The sequence below is a fragment of the Alosa alosa genome, chromosome 8, assembly GCF_017589495.1.
Source record: "Alosa alosa isolate M-15738 ecotype Scorff River chromosome 8, AALO_Geno_1.1, whole genome shotgun sequence".
In the NCBI taxonomy this organism is placed as follows: Eukaryota; Metazoa; Chordata; class Actinopteri; order Clupeiformes; family Clupeidae; genus Alosa; species Alosa alosa.
This window is the reverse complement of record NC_063196.1, coordinates 27,349,597-27,373,476: the sequence shown is the minus strand read 5'-3', so window position 1 is coordinate 27,373,476 and position 23,880 is coordinate 27,349,597. Positions and strand designations below refer to the sequence as shown.

Sequence of the window (23,880 nt, the reverse complement as noted above, 5' to 3'; positions counted from 1 at the left end):
CCCATCTCGCTTCAATGCATACACACCCACAAACGTTAAAAACGTTAAATATATCTTAATGGAATCATTGAGAGCCAGATGAATGTGGTGCAATCATTGCATTTTTAGAATTGCATTGGTACTTTGTGCATTTCCATTTGACGAGAAGGCGTAGACAAGACCACTTATTGCAGCTGGGTTCCAGAAGCCTTTTCCTTAGAATCACTCCAATCACTCTTGGCATTTTAACTCTTCTCGAGTGCTATCATACAGTAATTGTTTTCTCTCCAATTTTATTGCATCATGCTCATTTCCACTTGGCCAAACTGTCAGGTTATGAGGAGGGGTGATGTAAATTGTCCACAATAAAGGAAAAGGGGAAAAAAGAGAAAGATTAAAGATGGAGGTGGCAAGGGGGGCCACTGCAGCATGGAAAGGCAGACTAGCCTCGGGCATCCCATTACAACCAGCTTCATGCCTTGGCAAAGTGTCTGGATGCTTTCAGAGCACGCAGAGACATTTTGTGGATGGTGAAGCCGTCCTCATTGGGAGCGACTGTGAAAAGCACCACAGGGAATAAGAACTGGGGAGGGAGAGGGTTGGGTGGGGATGAGGGAGGGTGTTGGGGAGGGTAGTGCCAACTGAAATGTGCCCGGGGGAGTTAGAAATCTTGGCCACGGCTCAAGCCGAAATGTTCTTAGACGTCTGCACCCCTGGGGAAGGAGAGGACTGGATGCTGAACGCCTACGGAAGCACAAATGGAGCAGAGAGAAAGATGAGAAGAACATGGGGCATGATGCAGGTCAAGGGAAAGACAAAGAGAGAGAAAATTATATATATATACCAGGAAAGTGTGGATGAGAGAGAATGCAGATGCAACATTTATAGAGGTCCAACATTAACGGTATTGACCTTCACAAAATGGAATGCTAAGCTACTGTATTGTCAACATTTAAGATGTCTTTGTTTCTCAGATAGGGGTGTAACAGTACACAAAAATCACAATTCGGTACGTACCTCGGTATTGAAGTCATGGTTCGGTTAATTTTCGGTACAGCAAGCCTGTAAGTACTGCTAGCCTAACATTCACTGACAATATTGCTGATACTCAACACATATAAGCAGGAATAGTATTTTGAAAAAGCGACAAATGTTTTTTTGCTTTTTTAATTAAACTGACAAGTGGTCCACCAAATATGTTTGTGTAGGAACTTGAATTTGAAAAATAGTCTGCACGAAAAATGCCGTACTGCTGATTACTGTTTAAGACTGCATTTGGTACATTCGGTACACATCTGTATTGAAACTAACGTCCTGTACCTAAAGGGTTCGGTACAAATACAGTACATCTACCTTTACAGCCTTATTCTCAGATTATATGGCATTTTAGAGCCAGGGATAAAAACATAACCCCACTTAAAACTAAAAGTGAAAGATCAAAATCACTGCACACTGATCACTATTAATGTAGTGTTTTTAATGGAGAGAACAACGTGTTTTGCTAAGCGCTTCATCAGGTTTGCTTTGCCCACTTAAAAGTATTTACATCCTTTCAGCCTCTCTGTAAAATTTATGGCCCTCACACTCAAGCGCAGAAGGATCTGCTCATCTTACCTCAGTGCTACACTGCTACTGGGGCAGTTTTTTGCCTTCTAAGGCTTTGAGCCTGGCCCTCATAATGGGTGATTCTATCGAGGCTCAAAGGACATGTGTCCTCCCAGAAAATGTTATGTGTGCAATTGAGTGTGTTAGTGTGTGTGCAAACGTCACTGGCATCCCTCTCCATGCCTGGCAACCTTATATTTCGCTTATCTCTCTCTCTCTCTCTCTCTCTCTCTCTCTAAAACAACTCTTCCCCCTTGTCTCCATGATGTGTGGAGTCCATGCTCCCTTGCTCCTGGATCTCTCATCCTGATTGACGTCAGACCTCTCCCTCTCCCTCTTTCTGTCCCTCTCATCTCTCTCTCTTCAATGTCTCTCCTTCTCCTTCTTTGACTTCATACTTTCAGTCTTGCTTGCTCTGACCCTCGTTGGCTATTACATGCTCCATCTTCCCTGCCCTGCCCCCATCCTAGAAAGTGTTGTTCTTAAAATTTTGAACACCCCCCCCCCCCCGGGTTCTTGTCTAACCCCCCAAACACATTACTAGCGGCCCAGTGCGTTCCCAGGCTGACTTGTTCCCCTTGAGTGGACACACGTCCTCCTATTTTCCCAGCAGCCCCCTGTGATTTGTGGTGGTCACACATCATGGGGATGCCATCAATCTCTTATCGACACCTCATCCTTGCACTCACCCTCGGACTCGCCTAACAGTTTATGTATTAGCTGTTCCGTAAAGCCTGTCCTGCACTCAGTCAAGCATGTGTGCATGTGTGCACTGTACACACACATACTATATGTAAGGACACTTGCTTATGTTGTTCAAATTGTAGAAAAATGCAGACACACACACACAGAGGGAGAGAGATATATAGAGAGAGAGACAGACACATACATACACACACACACACACACACACACACACACACACACACACATCGTTCTGTTAGCTTGTGTACCTCCTGACCCATGGTCCACTGCTGCGTACAGCTGTTTCTCACTAGCGACTGAGGCCAAGTTACTGTAGGTTTCTGGGAAATCTGGCTATTTGGGGTCTCTGTGACGCTTGTTTATTTCACCAGAAGCCTCTGATGTAGAGCAGGAGCTTTCACGGCCAGGGAGAGGCCCACTGTGTGAGGAGCTTAGGTCTTAGGGTGACTGGTCATATAGACACTTCAATCCCCAAACATCACCATACTTGTCCAGAGACACATCTGAGGGTGTGAGGTCAGGGAAGGAAAGAGATTTAGTTGAAATCCCTGGTAGAGACTAGTTGGCTGGTTTCATCGGAAAGTGACATCGGAAAGTTTTTAAAAATTAAATTCGGCTGTTGTTGTACGGATTATGATTCTCTAAAAGCATTTTTGATTTCGGTTTATGCTAGAGTGTCACTGTTCAAGTTCAGACAGTGACCAGACACACCCGCCATATCTAAACACCTCTTTCAACCACTACCTAAAGTATGTCCAACTAAAATAGCATCACGAGAATAACAAAAACATTCACCAGCATCTGTTACTTTGTTATGCGTGACAGGTGGAAATGGGTTAATTTGTCCATCCAACACTTGTGTTCGAAAACACAATATTTACAATATTTCCTTTTTTTGTACATCAACAGAAAGACGACGTCATTTTGTACTGAGCTCACTTTTCCTTCGCCCTTGTCTGTGCCAGTCACTGGAGTGAAATGACCTGAAATGCGTCCGCAATGAGCTTTTGGCGATGCCATTTTAAGACCATGGGGCAGGTGCTTTTGTCTTCGCATTACTACCACAAGACAGGGTAACCTGATAGTGTAAACCTTGTGTAGAACTGCAGGTGACAACTGTACTTAAAAAGTGGGTCATCCTTGTGCTAGAAATGATAAAAAAAGGTTTGTATTAGTTGATTATTCTGTTCTGCTTCCTTCTCTATTGTGCAATTGCCTTAGAAAATACTAACTAAGACAAACAGTATAAATCTCACATACAGCATAACATATCTTGACATAACAATGTATATAAAGTGGCCAAGTTTTGTCAACAGTACCTGGAAAGATTTCTCATGGACCATTTGTGTGTTCACTGAGTAACTTTGCCAGATTTTCAATTAAACATGCATGTGTGCTTCATTTACAGTGCCAAACACCATATTGATGGCTGCATTTGAATAATATCATACACAGAAACATCCAAAGCACAATGCAGATTGATAGATAGCTAGTTTCAAATCTAGACTTAAGACCAAACTTTTGGTCAGATGCTAACTGATCACTTCTTTTTTACATTTCTAAATCTGGGAAAGTCTTTCTACTAAAATGTTAACGTTTCTATGTTGTTTTTTATGTTTTAATTATTACTTTTTAAACACTTGTAAATGATTGCCCTTTTATGCTTTTATGTACTATCACCTTATGTGTTTTATGTTTTCTTCTTATTATTATTATTTTATTATTATTCTTTACTTTTTAAACTATTCTTTGACTATTGCCCTTCTATCCTTTTATCCGCTATCCCTGTTTGCTTTTGTTTATCTAAAGCACATTGAATGACCTCTGTGTATGAAATGCGCTGTATAAATAAAGTTGACTTGACTTGACTTGTATATTTGTTAGGTGTTTGTCCACAGAGAGAATGAACTGGCCACTCATTGCATAATAAAGAATTCTGAAGTAGCTTTGGAAGACTTTGGTATTTTCATTTGGGTTATGTAATGGCCCCTAGTATCATACTTATTAGATGACTAAAGCTTCTCAATCAGACCTTTAAGCGGTGCCATTAGCCACTTACGAGTATTTCAGCCTGTACGCAGGGAAACAGAGACAGAGAGAGCCTTTGGGCACAGCATCTGCTTACAAGAGGCTTTTATGCACATTTAACACACACATAGACTCTCTCTCACACAGACTCTCTCTTTTACACACACACACACACACACACACACACACACACACACACACACAGATGCAAAGATATTAGAGTTCCAATAAAAAGCATAGATGAAGATACACAAACTCATACTGTATGAATACTCAATGTATAAAACATAACACAAAAAAATGCAAATATAAATGTATGTATCAGTGTATACACAAATCTTCACATTGTGTAGGCATTAAAACACACATACGCAAACACCCACATGCATCATGCCAGCACGCATAGATACACATATACATGTGTACAAGTGCACGCATAGATAACACACATGAAGACACACACAGAACACACATGTACCCACCCACCCACGCTGCCCACATTACACAGCATGCACACACACACACACACACACACACACACACACACACACACACACACACACACACACACACACACATCCTCCCACACACCTCCAAAAGGGCAGTCTTGTACTATTGGCTCCTGGGCATACACACATTTCTCCTTTATATTTATATGGGCAGCGCTTTATTTAGACACACACACACACACACACACACACACACACACACACACACACACACACACACACACAGGCTATGTTTTTATGCAGAGCAGCCAGCGAGGTCAGGGTATGTGAGAGGAGCGCAACACAACAGGGCTGTATCTCACACACGGCCGCCTGCCTGCGATCGACGGCTCAGAGTTGGCAGCAATTTCACACAGACTGGCCCCTAACGCCAAAATCTATCCTAATGCACTTTACAAATGAGATGCCATATTTTTGGGGCTCCGCAGGGACATGGGGTTTTTATGAATATTCAGGATGTCAACAGTGGCTATCGACTGGGGTATTTATGTGCTTGGGCACCAGCCTGTATGATATTTTTGCTTAACTGCTGAGGTCACACTATGTGCGAGGGCATCGTCGATATATTGGCAAAGGGGAGAGTTACGGTTTATGGCCGTATTTGTGCAGCTTAGGAGAGACAGAGGTCAGGCGTCCTGATGTTCAAAAACCGCTGAGCACTCAAATACTACGTCCAAAATTGCACTCTCTAAACTGTCACTGGGGAAGTAAATGAAATGAGGTTGGAAAATGTAATTGCCTACCGATATACGCTGATGTGGCAATATGTGACATAGGAATGGGCAAAGTAGCGCAAAAACATGGTATCATGGTGGGCAATTTTACTCTTTACTGATGGATGGATGGATACTGTAGCCCTACTCGTACGGGATTAGTTTTACGCGGAGACGTGGGGTAAAGTAATTTTACCACAGGACGTCTGTAATATAATTGGGTAATTTGCACGGGATTAAATATTACAGACATTTTGAGGTAAAATTACTTTACCCCACGTCTCCACGTAAAACTAATCCCAATCGAATAGGGTTTTCAAGTGTCTCCATGCTCAAAAAACTGTAGAAAACTATGTTTAAACAGGATATGACGGTATATCTACATACATTTTTACAGAGGGTTGTATTCGCACAGCATTAATGTTACCCAAGGTATTTTTTCTGGACCATTTCATTGAAGGTAAAAGTCACCATAATTTCTACTGACATTGTCCATAATAATTACTGGCATGGCACATTCAGACGGAACTAAAACCGCTGGTAATTACTTTACCTCACGTCTCCGCGTAAAACTAATCCTGTCCGAATAAGGCTTATGTATGCTTTTCTCAGAAGGCCACCACATGTCTTTTTACAGATTGCTGCTTAACCTGCACAAGATAATTTACAGCATAGTAACCTTTTACCTTTTTATTATTAGTTTTGAATGATGCTTCATTCTTTCATACGAAATATAATGTAATACCTTGTGTGTAGAAATAGCAAGGGACACTCTGGCACTTTGCATTTTTGCTGTTTCTTGAGGTACCTTATCAGTCAAAGAGGAAGGTTTAATTTTGTTGTCATTGCTTATTTACAAATAGATTCTTTACAAGCCTTTAAGCCTGGGCACTCAAATGACACTGACATTTCCGTTACGGGAACTGTGCTGATGCCATCCCTTGTGTGTGTGTGTGTGTGTGTGTGTGTGTGTGTGTGTGTGTGTGTGTGTGCATGCGTTTTTGTAAATGTATGTCCACAAGAACACACATATTTATGTGTTTTCATCACATAAATGGTCTTGTTAATGCTCCCAGGAACCACAATGTGATCTCTCTGGTAGATTTAGCAGATAATGTGCAACGAGGACATTGAAGACCAGTGAAAGGTTCCACACACACACACACACCACACACACACACACACACACACACACACACACACACACACACACACACACACACACACACACACACACATACACACGGCTTCCATAAACATAACACAAGGGCTTTGAAACTATTCCACAGCTGATAGAGATGTTTTGGAGACTGATTTTGATTCGACTCTGCTGATTGCTGGCAATTCTCAAGTTTAGCCAGTGACTATTTACTCAGATGAATGCTTTCATTTAAAAAATAGCCGGTTCCTCTCATTCCAAGCCAACCCCCTCACACTCCAATTGTCCATATCTATTTCATTCTGCTTCAATCTCTCTCCTTATATTTTGCACTCCAGCTTTCAATTTTACTCTCCACCCACACCCTCACCCAATGCCATATCTTACTTGAATGATCAGACTCCTTCTCTCCTCTTTGTTCTGGATCTATTACTCTCTAAGAGCACCATCTCTCTATCTCTTTCTATCTATTCATCCTCAAGAAATCTCAAAATCTCTCTCTCTCTCTCTCTCTCTCTCTCTCTCTGTCTGTCTGACTGACTCTCCCTTGGTCATCCAGTTCCAGTGAGACATGCAGACAGCAGATTCCATCCACTGGCCCCTTCGTTCTTAGATAATGAATACCATGCAAACGGGCACAGAGGGATGGCACACATGGGCACACGGTGGCACAGGCCACACAGGGTGCCACGCTCCACAGCAGGCAGATGCAACAGACATCTGCCAGGTCACTGTTGAGAGAGAGAGAGAGAGAGAGAGAGAGAAGGAGGCACCAGGGCCAATGCATGGATCACTTTACTTCTCCTGTCTGCCAGCCAAGGGAAAAAACAACTGAAGTGAGCCCATTGTGCTTGAAAGAAAAAGTAGAGCAAGAGAAAGGAGAGGAAAGGAAGACCAAGATACATTTCCATTCAGTTTCTACTGCCTCAGCCTCCTCTTTATCAACATCATTAGCAACATCAGCACCACCACATCCATCATCATCATCATCATAACTATCATCATCATCATCATCATCATCATCATAGCTATCATCATCATAATCATAGTTATCATCATCATCATCATCATAGCAACATCATCATCATCCTCATCATCATCCTTCTCCATTCCTCCATCGTGTATAATTCATCCATGACAGCGATCAAAAAGCCCCAAAGGGCTAACTGGAGGTGGCAGTCCCATCTGACGCAGAGACAGCGTTGGGTGTTTTGGCACAGTGAGTACCGAGCGCCTGCCTCCGCAGAGAGGTTACCCGACGCTTCATGACACCGTGGCGCATGGATGGGCACGAGGGCCTCGCGGTAAGCCTATATTACCCCCCCCCATCACGGCTATATCACAGAGCTAGCACACTGCACAATGCTGTGTGACCTCACAGACAATTAAAATAGGTAACGGAGCTGACTTACAGACAAAAATGTAAGACAAAACCTCTTTGTCTTTCACTCTGGGTAGAGACTATTACCGTCAAAGCTGGTGTGACTTTGCAGGTTTGTGATCCACATTGACCAGTAAGCTATATACCAAAGAGTTTAGAGAAACAACACAGCACTGATCTACTACGACTTTCACTCGTGTTTTCATTTGGCATGAGTCCTGTTTTCATCTTATTTCAGATTATTTAATTGAATTTCTGATCACTGGACACGGCTTTTCGTTATGCAAGAACTAATACAAACACTAACGTGATGAGTTTCTCTGATTGAGCATAAAGGCCACCAGATGACCAGCACTTGAGTGTCTGGCTCCCGTAGCTGTCTTTTCGTAATAGACCCAAATAGCCGTAATCACCGCTAGAGCTGACCCACGGTCAGTGAATTGGTGCATATCGCCAGACGTCCGTCCAGCTCTTTTGGTTTGGACAAGCTGACCATATAAACACAAATCAGCTGACAAATGGACATCTTTCACTGTTTCTTGGTGTTTTATGGCCCCAACGTTGTCTTCAAGGGAACGCTGGCTGGAAGGCACTAGGGTTAGCCATGGGCTAGGGTTGGGGTTAGGGTTGTGGTTAGGTTTAGGATTAGGTGCCTTTAAGTCAGCGGTGGCAGCGCTGCCTGTAAGATAACATTGGGGGCATAAAACACCATCGAGCTCTTTTACCTGTTGCCTTTTAAAATTGGTACAAAATGTGGCAATAAGCGTTAGCAGCAGCATTAGCTTGTCGTCAGGTACTTGGTCCGGGTTTTTCCGATGTCTGGGATACAGTGAGGGAAGGCCAGTGCTTTCGGCGAAAACAGAAACACAAAACCTCCGTCTCACCTGAGCAGAGAGAATGGCCACGGGCCTGCCATATGCTGCCCTGAGACAAGCGAGAGAGAGAGAGAGAGAGAGAGAGGAGAGGGGAGAGGGGGAGAGGGAGAGGGAGGGAGAGAAAGAGGAAGAGAGGGAGGAGGGAGAGAGAGAGAAAGAGAGGGAGGGAAAGAGGAGAAGAGAGGAGGCGGGGGCTGGTCTGAAGTACCTGCGTTTGAACTGCATCCTTGTCCTAGATTAGGAGGACAAGCTCACTCTCCACCAGCCCCTGAGACAAACACTCTGACTCTCCTCTAAAAAAACGAGTTATAAATAAATAAAAGCAGTGTTGGACGGGGACAGAGAGGAACGACGGGCTTTTTAGGCGCTGATGTGTCATCACCTCATCACGCTCTTTCTCTCCCTGTCCTTCACTCTCTCCACTCTCTCTCTCTCTCTCTCCCCATGTCAACAGTAGTTATGGTGAAACAGCAATTCGGCTTGTCTGAGGACTATGTGAGCATCATAGGGCGAAGTGCACCAAAAAAGCTAAAGAAAGAAAAAGAGAGAGAGAGAGAGAGAGAGAGAGAGAGACAGAGAGAGAGAGAGGAAGAACACTACAAAAGCGTGTCTACCCATAATCCCATCTCATCAGCTAGCTGGCAGTCCTCCTTGGCCTGGAGGGTAAACGCTTGCTCACCTATTACCGCTATGGCTCTGCTGTAAGTGGCATCACGCCTTCGCACCAGTGAGATGCTCCTGAGACAGACACGAGACACATTACACAACCAAGGCGACACGAGGTGAAACGCTGTGCAGTACAGTGGAAAAGACGGACCAGTGTACACTAATCATGCCAGGGTTCTCATAAGACACATTTAACAGTGTAGCATCCGTCAATTTTGTTCTACATCTGAAGCTATAAACCAGAAAGGAGATCCATAAGGGAATATTCCCACAGCAAACAGCCTGCAGCATATTCATCAGAGATGCACTCTTCTTTCCTGTGAGTCTTACATGTTTTGGAAAAATATAGAAAACCTTAAGAGACAGCCTCAGATTAAATATGTATACAGCCGTGTGGATTACCTCCCTGAGGTGTCTGTTAAACTGACAAGCCCACCGGTTATTGGCAGAGAAATCTCCACCAGCCAAACCCAGACCATTCAGCTTCACACAGGCAGTGTCTGACAGCATTTAGCTTCTTTGGCTTTGCTGATATTAGCTGGTTTCTTCTGGTGGGTTTTATACCACACAGACACAGTTAATGATGCAGACCAAGGGTTGAATCAATGGTGTTTCCTCATTTCCACTTTGTCGTAACAACTCAATACAGCCACATAATCACACCAAGCTGCCAGGCTTCTGAGAGGCTACAGTTGTCACAGCTGTTGCATATTGTTGTGCATGTGTTGTCAGCAAGGGGGCAGGCGAACGTTCGGAGAGCGTAGACACTATGGCGGATCTGAGGCTAAATAGTAGACCAGTTCACCTAGCCATCCCATTGAAGCCCATTCAATTTTGGCGCCACTTTGACATCAAACAACGTTACAGCTGAAGCGTTTTAAGCCTTTATATGAACTTTTTCTATTTTCGGAGTAATACAGCATTGTGTAATTGGCGTCATAACCTCGTAACTGACTTAACGGCTGAGTAATAAACTTTTTTCCGAAATCAATGCTAAAGTCACGTAATGAGCATACAACCAGAGCGGGTGAAAGTGTCGCACAGGAGCAAAATAACCGTATTCTCTGGATAAGAACGAAAGCATCGAAGCACATTTCTGCGAAGTTTTGATGGATTGACAGTAGCCTAGGCTATGAATGTGGCGAGTGCTGTTTATATGAAATCACATTTATCTACAAACAACTAGGAAATTTAGAACAGTAATGTAGACATGGTGGTAACGAAGTAAGTGGCTACATACCCAATCTCTCGGTGCAGTTATCACAAGAGTTACACGTGTCAGACTACATGCCTACGTTACATTTACGTCCCCTGAGCCTGCGCAGAAAGCCTCGTCGACCAACAGGAAACGGGTGAAATTTGCTTCACCCGCCTCGATTGACGTCTACGTGATGACTGTCCATATCTTTTACTGTCTATGGTTGTCAGGGCACATTTATCAATCAGATCAATGGACCTTTTCCCCAGGACCTCTTGCTCACCTGACCCACCTGATGAGTCCAGGCACAGCGATCACACATGGGTGGGGTGTGTGTGTGTGTGTGTGTGTGGTGTGTGTGTGTGTGGGGGGTTGACTTAATCAGGGCTTTTTGGTGTCAGCCTGTCGATCAAACAAGGGTCTGGCGACCTGACGTGACGTGACATGACAAGGCTGAGGACCGACACAGGACCTCTCTGAAGTCCGGTCTCCAGACAGTGAGCGAATCAGCTCAGATCTGCATTATTAATCTGGTTCAACCGGCAGCATGCTGCCGGAATTCCCAAGGTGGTTGGACTTAAAATTAGCAACGATGCCCATGCTGGAAAATGACTCGGCACAACAACTACACCGATTAGTGTTTGCTTAGGATACAGTGTCAGTGTAGGACATACAGTAAATCACACAGCGAATAGAGAGCAAACATACTGCACTCAACTTCTATGAGGAAAACGTACTGCTAAGCATTTCTATTTTGTTTCAATTCACAATTTTATCTAAATTGTTTGATGTTTTGACACTTTCATGAGCCCATGGCAATACCAAGTCAAGTCAAGTAGGTTTTATTGTCATTTCAACCATATACACTGTATAGTGAGACGAAACAATGTTTCACCATGGATCAAGTGGTGTTACATTTAAAATATATAAAAACATTTGAGACATTTACTGTAGTGCACACACACACATTATAGATCATAGAGCATTTAAGACAGACAAGGGACAGGACAGACAACAGACAACAAAAGACAGGGTATAAGTAGACTTTGTAACAGAGCACTGATTGTTATAAGTTAAGTTCACAGTGAGGTGGAGGTAGAATATATCTATATATAATACTGTACGCTGTACACCACAAAGGGAGCAATGTTAATTTGTAGAGATCTTTGTAAAAACTATAACTACAGTATGGCAAGAGCTGTGTCACAAATAATTGATTTACTAATGAGTTAATATTGAAATAGTAGATTTAGTGAGTAAAGCAGTTGATTTCTACATGAGATGACACAAATAGCCAAAACCACAGTCTAGAGTAAATAACATAGTCTTGGTAGTACATTTGCAAAGATGCTATATATGATGGTTATATCAGTAAAACTTAACGGTGCGGTTTTTGATTGTAAACCAAAATGCTTTTTGTCATATTCAGAGAATTTCTGGCTTCAGAAAAGATGAGTGTATTTTTTTGGCTGTTGAGTTGAAGTGCAACAATAGGGTATCATGGACTGTTCCTTCAATATAACTTTTAGAGCACAGTTATAATGCGCAAGGATGCTTCAAGGCCTGTGATGTGCGGTCACCTTGTGTCCAACTTTGTTATGATCACACTTATGCTGACACCTCCCCCCAGCCCAAGTAGTCCCCCAAACCTCTGTGTGTGAAGGGAAGGGGCCCCACACACGTCTATGTTTAGAGAGTCCCCTAAGAAAAGAAAGTTGCATAACGTCCTCTCCAAAGACCTTTGAAAAGGTTTCTTCTTGACTTTCCGAGTTGTATATCAATACTGTTAGATATTTGCATCTTTGAGACAGCTTGTCCGCTGGACATTGGGATATCTGTCGTGGGGGCCGAGCGAATCTCTTCGGAAAGGTAATTCTAGACTGTAGCCCTAAACTTTACCCTAGAGCTGGTCGCTGGGTTACCTCAACAATTAACACCCAATCAGGCTGCCTGCAGACACATGACGGTGTCGCTTTACAGGCATTTGTTATGTTTCTAGGCTCTTCTCTTTCCATCCTCATATCCATCTCTCTGTCACTCCATCTTAATCTACTTAATCATTAAACCTAATTGGTTTAGGTCTGCCTATATGCAGATACTAATGTCTGTTTGTATATGTATCTTTCTGACTGTCTGTATCTGCCTGTCTGTGCATTTGTAAACAAATGTAAACAAATGCATGTCAATTCCAGAATAAAATATCTTCAGAAAGCACAGGAATTCTTGGAGTTGTCTTTTTGGCATCCTTTGAAATTACATCATCGCTGTGAGTCTTGCCAAATAACTACATTCAGACAACCCAGTCTACATATTGTGCCTTTAAACCAAGATATTTACAGAGGTTAATCAAAAACCTGGCTTGCTCCTGTCGAAACTGTCACGTGCGTGGTTTTGCACTCCGGGCTTCATATGCCTTGTGGCACTGATTCTTTAATCTCCATTGGCTAATCGAGTCCATTAAACCACCAATGAAATCACAGAGGCGGCCCAAGTCTCAGGGCAATCCATATGATTTGATGAGCCGCAGTTACAAGGCTACGCCCATCATTTCATTGAAAGGGAGGGGAAAATACATCAGAGAGAGAGAGAGAGCATGAAGTCCTGACATCAGCTTGAAAGGCCAGCTGAGAGTGAGGGCAATCCGCGTGCAAACCTTCATTTCATTTCTGACTCCCTCAAAAAGTCATAATTTATTTATCTGCACGGCAACTACTTACGGGATGGAAGGGTGTGGGGAGTGTATGGGGAGGAAAGGGGGGTGGGGTTGTCTGAGCGGCTTGAGAGATTTCATACTTCTGTCATCTCTTCTTTTTTCTTTTTTTCCCTCTCTCCAGTAGGTTTACTTGGATTAAAGGGTCCAGTGGTTTTATGTGAGTATAAAAGGCAGATTCTGAAAAGAGAGAGAGAGAGAGAGAGAGAAAGAGACAGAGGGAGAGAGAAAGGGAGATAGAAAGGATGATGAATAGAGATGAAGGAGGGAGGGAAAGAAGGAAGGGGTGAGGTGAGGGCAAGCCCACTTACTGATTTCCCATTAACAACACACGAGACGCGTCTCACGACATGACCATACCCACTCACCCTCCTCACGAGACACGTCACACGACATGACCATACCCTCCACACGAGACGCGTCACACGACATGACCATACACACTCACCCTCCACACGAGACGTGTCACACGACATGACCATACACACTCACCCTCCACACGAGACGCGTCACACGACATGACCATACACACTCACCCTCCACACAACATGACGTCACGCCACACATGACCTCCACACTAGACCATACATGACCACCTCCACACGTCCACACCCCATACCCACTCACCCTCCACACGGTGACATGCCACACGACATGACCATACACACTCACCCTCCACACGCGCCACATGTCACTACGACCATACACATCACCCTCCACACGAGATCGTCACCGCGACGCATGACCATACACACTCCACCCTCCACACGGGGCCATCACCCTCACACCTTCCACACGACGACATGACCATACACTCACCCTCCACACGACGTCACACGACATCCTCCATACACTCCACACCTCCACACGGGCGTGTCCACGACATGACCATACACACTCACCCTCCACACGAGACGTGTCACACGACATGACCATACACACTCACCCTCCACACGAGACGCATCACACAACATGACCATACACACTCACCCTCCACACGAGACGCGTCACACGACATGACCATACCCTCCACACGAGACGCGTCACACAACATGACCATACCCACTCACCTCCACCATTATCGGAGACACGTCCACACCATACCATACACACTCACCCTCCACACGGGACGCGTCACACGACATGACCATACCCTCCACACGAGTCGCGTCACCCGACATGACCATACACACTCACCCTCCACACGAGACGTGTCACACGACATGACCATACACACTCACCCTCCACACGAGACGCATCACACAACATGACCATACACACTCACCCTCCACACGAGACGCGTCACACAACATGACCATACACACTCACCCTCCACACGAGACGCGTCACACAACATGACCATACACACTCACCCTCCACACAAGACCTCCCCATTGACATGCCTCAGTCTCTCACAACCTACTGCTCTCATCTTTTCATCTCTCTCTCTCTGTCTCTCTCTCTCACTCTCTCTATTACTCCCTCACACCTGCCTGTCTCGTGCTCCTCTCCTTCTCTCATCTTAACCCCTCTCGTTCCTCCGCATCCTAATCTGATGGAGCTTCCATGCCCTAAAAGTAGCTTTATGTCTCACCCAAATCCATTCAGTGTTTCTACAAGTCACACGACCTTTATGGGGATGGTAGAGATTACACTCCCAGTGTTGCATCACAAAAAGCATGCCTCTCTTTCTCTCTCTGTATGTGTGTGTGTGTGTGTGTGTGTCTGTGTGTGTGTGTTGAGTGTGACTGAATGCCTGAGTGCATCTATACATCTGTAAATGTAAATGTATATGTAAATGCACTTACAGACACTCTACTGTATGTCTGCATGAGTTTTATGCATCTGTGATTGAGTTTAAGTGTGAATGTATGCATTTGTGATAAAGTATGGGATGTGTGTGTGTGTGTGTGTGTGTGTGTGTGTGTGTGCGTGTGTGTTTACGAACGTGTGTGTGTGTGTTTACGTATGTGTGTGTGTGTGTGTGTGTGTGTGTGTGTGTGTGTGTGTGTGTGTGTGTGTGTTTACGAACGTGTGTGTGTGTGTGTGTTTACGTATGTGTGTGTGTGTGTGTGTGTGTGTGTGTGTGTGTGTGTGTGTGTGTAAGTGCATGTCAATATGGACATGTGTGTATGTGCAGGTGTGTGTCTGTATGTCCTCTACATGTGTAAGTGCATGAGCGTGCCTGTGCCAAATGTGCACCCACCGACCACATTAAGACGCCTGTGCCCTGGTGCTGTCTGTGCCCTGGTGCTCAGTGGTGTGGGTGACTGAGGGTCGGACTGGGCAGCGGGTGGCATGTCATCCGACCACGCTTTGACCCTGAGCAGAGCGAGCAGCTCAGTGGTGCATGGCATGGCATGGCACCGAGGTCATACGAGGTCACCTCTCATCTTTCCTCCCTGTTGAGTAAGGTCCCTGTTCTGCGTTCGGACGGCTCTTAGAACCGACAAGGTGCGTTCCTTAAGGTCAAACGCAGCGTGAAGAGGTTGTCGGCTTCATAATCCGGTTGAGTCAGAGTCTCATAAATACAAGAGACACGCTAAAGAGACCCTCTGTATATGTGTTTGCAGTAGTTGCAAAATGAAGATAGGATGTTGAAGCAATATAATATCAATATTGCCATTTTCCCCCTAAGCGTCAATTTTCAGTGTTGTGGAAACACATTTAGATGGTTTTTTTCAACATGCAGGGGTGGAAAATCATTATGGGGCTAAAGTGGTACCCAGTGCATCGGAAAGTGACATGACAAGATCATGTTCCTGCACCAGGCACCAAATGGAGTTAGTCTAATACTGTGCCAGCCCTTCCAGGCACACTGTGGCCATGAGAGATGCACTGTTCTCCCTCAGTGCACCAGCAGAATGAGTTTGAAGCTGTTATTTTAAGGTGAAATAAAACAACGCAGTAGTTATTTCATCTGATGCAAACCCATTGAACCCCTGGTCTGCTAGCTGCTATGTTCCAGAGGCTTTTTTATGAGGCGTTGCTTGTTTTTATGAGACTGAGTTACAGGTTAGAGTGAGGCTGTGCATTTCTGGGGAACAAGAGTTTGGAGGAAAAATGATCACTAATAAGAGTTAATTTAAGACACAGCCACAGCTGAATTCACCCAGTGCACGCCTAGATTAGGCCATTGGATCCATTCCCCCAGTTCAGATCTGGAATTGATTTTCTCTTCATTTTGGGCATGAGTCAGGGATTTGCATAAACTAATCCCTGACTTATAAATAACTTAAAATAAAAAATACACTTATTGGCTGTAAAGGATGGAAAGGGTTCCAAAATGGCCGTAAACATTCAGCCAAAACAGCTCTTCTTTCTTTTCCACAAACTTTCACACTAGATACCATTTGAGAGCACAGTTTCTTTTGGGTGTTCTATCCATCACTTTTCCTACAATTTTAGTTGTGATGTGATAGTTGTGATGGAAAAGGTTTGTGTCAGTAACTGTCCTCAGTAAGATTATGTTACTGTCTTGATAATCTTAACTGTTATAACTGTCCCTTTCTGTCTATTTTTGTAACCACAGATCCTCTCTCCTAGTTTTTGATTCATGTTGGAAGTACTCTGTTGGCTTCTGTTATAATCACTTCCATTTTTATGACGAGTTTATTGGGGCCGTTCACTGAAATGAGTCCATACAATGGAGTACATGCCAAGCAAACAGTGGCCCAACAGAGTCTTCTACTCCCGTGACGTATTGATAATCAGTTCAGTTTCCTCTTCCTCGTTGATTTTAGTGCACGTGTTCTCACATGGCAATAGATATGCAGCTTTACTACCCTAAAGACAATTGGTATAAATGCTTTTAAACGCGCTCTGTGAAATATATAACCAACGACACCGATAAGCCCTGAGTGGTGAAATAACATACAGAACATGTCTGTTTATTTTATTACTATTGTATTTACTTTATTTCTCCATCTGTTTATGCAGCCTATGCATAACAAAACAATTACAGAAGAGCTAAACGTTGCTAGGAAAAAGAAACAGAGGATATAGTTAGACAGATGAGGAACTATGAATCATCGAGAGAGAGAGAGAGAGAGAGAAAACAGATAGAGAGAGAGAGAGAGAGAAAACAGATAGAGAGAGAGAGAGAGAGAGAGAGAGAGAAAACAGATAGAGAGAGAGTATAGTACAGGAGTGAATGAGCTGGTAAGAGATTACTTGTCTTTCCGTGAGGCAATCCCCTTTCATCTGTTCAAGCCTTTTCTCTCTTTTCTGATGATGGACTCTGAAGGGCCCACCACAGCACTCCTCGGAGTCTGCTATGACCTGACACTCACACGGGATACTCACAAGTCATTTAGCTCTGCTCAGGCTCTCTCTGCCTCATACCACACACACACACACACACACACACACACACACACACACACACACACACACACACACACACTCTGTCACTGACCTGCTTATGCACAACTGTGTGTTTGCATTTATTATGTTCAACAGATTATGTTGAGTCTATGAGAAAAATCTTTGATCATAACATGAGGTCCAATGAATCAAAAGGTAAACAAGTGTGTCCTTGTGTGTGTCTGCATCTGTCTGTGTGTATGTATGTGTATGTGTGTGTGTGTGTGTGTGTGTGTGTGTGTGTGTGTGTCTGTGTCAGTGTGTGTGTGTGTGTGTGTGTGTGTGTGTGTGTGTGCGTGTGTGTTTGTGTGTCTGCACACGTACATTTAAGTGTGTATGCTAACGGCTGTATATACACACTAGACTTCGGCTGGATCACAGTTCTGTAAGTATGTGTGTTCAGTTCTGCCTGTTGGAGCCTCTGTTCAGAGCTATTCATCAACAGCTTTATGAGCACGGCCGATCCAACCAGTTTAAAAGCAGGTCAGATTACCTAAGTAGGCTGCGGTAGGTGAGAGTCTCCACAAAGCCCCAAGTGTCATTGTCAAAAGCTGTTTTCTGCCGGCCATGTTTAATATTTCTCCAGCATACTGAATATATTATTCTGACTGCCATTTGTTGACATAAATCTAAAACCTATTATAAACTCCTATAGATTGGCACTGGAACAGGAGACCCAGACTTATTATTTAGTGATCCATCAAAGGGGATCCAGACTTGTTTCCATAACATTTATTCAGGACAGGACATGGTCCCATTTGCTATGGGTAAAGTAATGCACTTTTAAGTGACAGGGTCATTTGTTGTTTGAGAGGCAATTCCATAGCACTAAAGCCTTTTTCTCAAAAAGCCTCCATTCTCTGCAGCTGCCACTTGCTGGAACTACAAAGCGTCAGTCAAAAGACGAGAACAAGCAAGCGACTCGAGCTAAGAGCCGTGGCATCAGAGAGGCAACGCCCGGGAAGCCGACGGCTTCACCCAGGCCAGAGGGAGACGCGGCTGCTATTCCTGCCTGCTGCCTGCTGCCTACTGTTGTGATCCCCAACAACCTACAAAAGCTCCTGAAAGTAAGCCACTGCTGAAAGTCTCTGCCCATACCCAGCTGTGCCATCAACCGGGGGTTGGTGCCCTGTGCCCCTGTGACGTGAGAATGGGCTGGGAGGGGGTGGGAGGGATCGGGGCTTAGGGGGCAATGCCAGGGGCATTTACCCAAAGTGGATGTCTGCTGACAGGTCCCAGCAGAGCAGAGCCCAAAAACCCCTCCTCCTGATGCCAAGACCCACATGGCTGCACCCCCCCCCCACCCCTCCTTCATCAGGCGTGCCAGGGATATCGGAATGTCAGCTCTGCAGGTCCACAGCTTTATTTACTCTTCGTGATCCCAAATTCCTTCCATGTCACAGCCTCTTTCCCAGGAGAAGGCAAGGGGAAGAACAATCTTTTTTTATTGGGGAGGGGTGGGATGGTGGGGGAGTGTGGTTCTGGTTCTGTTGATTTTCACTGTACTGTGCACTGGCCATTCTCAGAAAGCCCCCAAACACACGCCTCTCCACACACCACCCGCCCCCTAACTAAAACACCGGGATGTGTTTATGCACGTGCGCAAGCAGCGAGAGGTCAAATCATCCCAAACACCCTCTCTAGGCACATTGTTAGCAGACTCCACTTGGGTGTTATTCTCACGTGGGCTTTAAAGCTCATCACACTCTCACATCTCTCTCTCTCTCCCTCTCTCTCTCTGCTTCTAAATCCTCCCTATCTCCTCTGTTTTTGTAACCCCTCTCCCACCCGACCAACCATGAGCCCTCTTATTTTCCCCCCTCAAAACTTGCCCTTCAGCTCAAGAAAACATTGCATTTTATGAAACTAATGTTTTTCATATGCTCTTTCTCTCTCTCTCTCTCTCTCTCTCTCTCTCTCTCTCTCATGTACTCTTTCTTCCCCTCCTCTTATTTCATGTCAGTCATTTGCTAATCCCTTGAGAGTCTGTCACTGTCTCGATCGCTCAGAGCTCTTTTGTTAGGAGACGCAGGCCCGTTTTCCCACAAAATAGTCCTGCAACATTAACAACCCACAAGATGAACATTGTTTCGCTGAAGGTACAATAGTTCATAGAGGGACAGCCGTTTCAAAACAGTCTCAGACAACAGGTTCCAAGACAGTTTTTCAGGCAGTTGCAGGAAGCATGTCTGTCAAGCTGTGATATTCTTTTCACATTATTTTGTGTTGATTAAACCACTCAAGTTCCTAACCCACAACAAACGTGATGTGATGAGTTGCCTCTTAGAGCTTATAAAAAAGAAACTCATTCATTAATGATTAACGATGCCTGTAAAGTACCTCACCAAGGATATCAGCCTGCAAATTGCCCGCTGATGAATACAGGGTGTGTGCCTGCAAAATAAAGTGCAACTCTCCAAGCCACTTAATGGCTGAAAGGGTAGGGGATGTGGGTGTGCCTGAGGAGACCATGGGACTTAGGCTCCCAGGTAGTGGTGCGAGGGGTGATGGGAGAGTGTAGAGTGGCTGGTCTAGGAGGTTCAGTGGCTGGGCAAACCAGGTGGGTGTATGGGTGAGGGGAGGGGGTCAGTGGAGGCAGTGTTCTCATCAATACTTGACGGACAGAGTGAAAAGCTCTGTCACTCCAGCTAGCTCGCCTGGCCCGCTCTCACAATTACAGAATGCGGTTTCAGCTGGACGGATCAAGTTGGCACGCAATTAGCGCTAGCGACGTGCTAGGTTACACCCCAGGTCGCTGTGAACAAGTGCCCAGTGGCTGTCGGGTTTTGTAGTGGGCAAACACTTGGGGTGGAGATGGAATCAAAGGCAAAAGGACAAGGTATGTTTGGTCAAAGCAACGGGACCTGCCTACAGATGCTAGCTCTGTCAGCTATGGCTAATTAAAACTTGTTATAGAAGTGGAAGTAAGACAGAATGAGTATTTGCTGTATGACTCGATACTTCGCCTAACGCCTGTCTTCCTTGCTCTGTCATTGTTTCTTTTCCTCCAGTCCAAGTAAAGCCCTATTCAAGTCCAAGAGGGCTCATGTACATGAAAGTGCCATGGTGCAATATTAATATGCATATAAAATTGATTATGTTGTTTCTCTCACCACCCGATGAATGGATCAAAATAAAACATGCACATGTCTATATGCGTAGAATATGATGTATAATAATGCATATGAATAGGCCTACATGATGCTGTTGAACTTGATGGACAATTCGTGACATTTCCAGGATATATTTCCTATATATTTTTAAAATTCCTGATGCTTTAGTTTTGTTGCAAACAAGCTGTTGCATTTAACACTATTTCATGTATGTACTTAAAAATACCTCAGATTGACAGATTGTCCGGAAGTTGTTGTGTTTGTAAGATCTACACTTACAACAATGTAAGTGTAGATCGTGACAAGCAGGTGACAACAATATATTAACATGTCTCTCGACAGTAGGCCTTTGACTGTCGAATATGCACAATAGGCAACATGTGCGAACAGGTCCAATGGCTGCCACCTGTACCCAGACACCGTGACGGCCAAACGCTCAAGCAGTCTCTGACAACGACTCAAAGTGTTGACATAGCCTGTCTGAATTGGTAAGACATTGAATTCCGCTGAAAGCCAGACTATACCCCCTTTTCCATTTAAACGACCATGTTTCGTAGGTGAGGCTCGTGTTTTTTCTAACTGAAGCGCTTGGCCATAAGCACATTTAGGACCACGGCCATGAGAAAAATGTAAACGTTTTTCTTTAACTAACAGGATTAATATTTTAACTCCAAAATATGACTGTTTTTTAATCTCTCAGGGGCATAAAACGTTGTAAAAATCGCCTCCTCGTGGTCCATCTGTAAGGGGTCATTCAACAAGTCTAAAGCAAGTGGAATGGAGCGATCTCTGGGTACCCTTTACGCATGATGGAACCGAGTAGACATTTCATCCCCGTAAGTGATGTGATCAACTAGTCCCGAGGGTGCCCATAAACCACTCACAGTTGTTATGGCTCCATATTTGATTATAATGGGCAACATATACTATAACTAGTTGATGAAACAATATGTGGACTATCGTACAGACTAACGACTACAGATCGGGAAGGGCACTGTATTTCTTAGCAGCAGACTAAGGCTACTCTGATTTCTTTCAAAACAAGCGAAATTGGAGTTTACTGGCAGATGAACCTGAAGTTTTTCAGGTAAAAAAAACCCTTCTGCTGTGTGTGGTGTCAAGTGTAATGAACAGATGATTCGTGTCTTAGTGCGTGATAACCTTTAACTTTTGAAGTCTATTAACTCATCTTACCTATGGTCGTGATCACAGTTATGGCGAAGTAAAAAGAACCTGCGAATTTCCACTGGACTCCTGCCTTGTGCGGCTTCAGCTGCAATACCACCCCTTCCAGCTCATCGAAGTTGACTTTGGACAAGTTGTATTTCTCCATCAGCTCCCGTTTCCTCGCGTCCAGCTTTCTCTTCTGGGTAGTCTCCTTTTTAGACTCCAAGGCATCGAAAACAGCCGCTCCGACCAGCAGGTAGGTAAACGTGCAAATGATCAGCGCGAGGGTCCTCACGTTTTGCCTCTTCATGGTCAGGGTGAGTAGGTGGGCTCCAAAAGTTTGACGGTGGATCTTGAGGACGGCGAGCTGGGCTGGTTCATGGCTCCGCTTGGTCTGGTCAGAGAGGACCGGGGGTGCACCGGTGGACGGCCAGATCCGATGGTGACTTTATTGCCGAAGCGCGCGTTTTCTCGGAGCTGTTCGTTCAGCACCACCCCCTATTTTCGCATGCCGCTCTCTCTATCTCTCTCCCTCCCTCTAACTCACTTACACTCTCAAACACCCTATTCCTCTCTTCCTATCGTTTCCTTTCCCCACCCCTCCTCTTAACCCATGCGCGCGCAGGCTTGTGAAAGATAGACTAACGCAACACACATGCCTTTTTTAAATCAGCTTTTAATTTTCGAAGTCATGTAGCATTTTAATCAACATCATACAATGTTTTCAGACTTTGAATAAGCTTTTTCACATTGACTGAAACATGAGAGATGTCTATGTCCCTAAGGAACGTCACCGGTAAGTGCATAGAAAGCGCTAAAAGGTTCTTCTTGTCAGTTCCTTATAAACGTTTTTTTTTTTTTTATTTCAGGGAGCCTTTTAGTTTTGTCAATGGGAACTTCGCCCTGTACCTGATGATTCAATATCTGATGGAACAGCCTATTTAATAAACATAAATAAGTAATAGCATGGGTTCACTGAAAGCTTGGTTTGTTTCACTAGCTTGTTTTGTTTTCTGTTTTCCTGATATGTAATTACAACACGTTACAGGTGGAAGATTTAGGACCCCCTATGTTTTTTGTTTTGTTTTGATGGGGTTTTTTTTGTTTAAGATTTTTTTTTTTTTTAATGTTTTTTTTTGTTTGTTTAAGATGTTTAAATGATGACTTCTGGTGAGTTTTGTGGAAAGAGAAGAGAAGGGTGTAGAAGAAGCAACTTCATGCAGAGGCTTTAGCTTCATGGCCCCCTGAGTTCTTGTTTCATTCAGTAATCCATCCCAGACCTGTTGGCGTTTTGGTCATATCTGAATATTGTGATTTTAATTGATTTTCATACACTTTTATGATTTAATTTACTGTAATGCATGACAGCAGAGTACAACATTTGCGAAACATAAACAAATACATTGTGCTTTGAAGAAAGAACATCGTTAACACATGATAATATCAAACGTTATATCAGCAAAAAGCTAATTTTTGTTGCAAGGTTACCAAAGTAGACTTTCACTCATTCCAATGACAAAGCTCCCCAGAGGCTCAGGATGAGGACAGAGGATGATTTAATGACACACAGAATGGATGATTATTGTTATTTCCTGTTGTTCCGAATTGTGAGTAACTGCCTGTTCCTTGTTGACTCTTTGTTGACAAAAGCAGGTCCCTCATTCTCATACTTACACTTCTACCTATACACGTGATATTTTTCATCAG

The 23,880-nt window shown here is 44.1% G+C and overlaps 1 protein-coding gene across 1 annotated transcript in view; it reads right to left on the bottom strand.

Moving 5' to 3' along the window:
• The window catches only part of kcnk3a (potassium channel, subfamily K, member 3a), a 34,742-nt gene extending 12,050 nt beyond the window's left edge, over positions 1–22,692 (bottom strand). The window contains exon 1 of the mRNA XM_048250621.1: positions 22,201–22,692. Within this exon, the coding sequence (XP_048106578.1) occupies positions 22,201–22,483 (283 nt within the window). The 5' untranslated portion in view covers positions 22,484–22,692. The remainder of the gene's footprint in view (positions 1–22,200) is intronic.
• Positions 22,693–23,880: the final 1,188 nt, after the last annotated feature.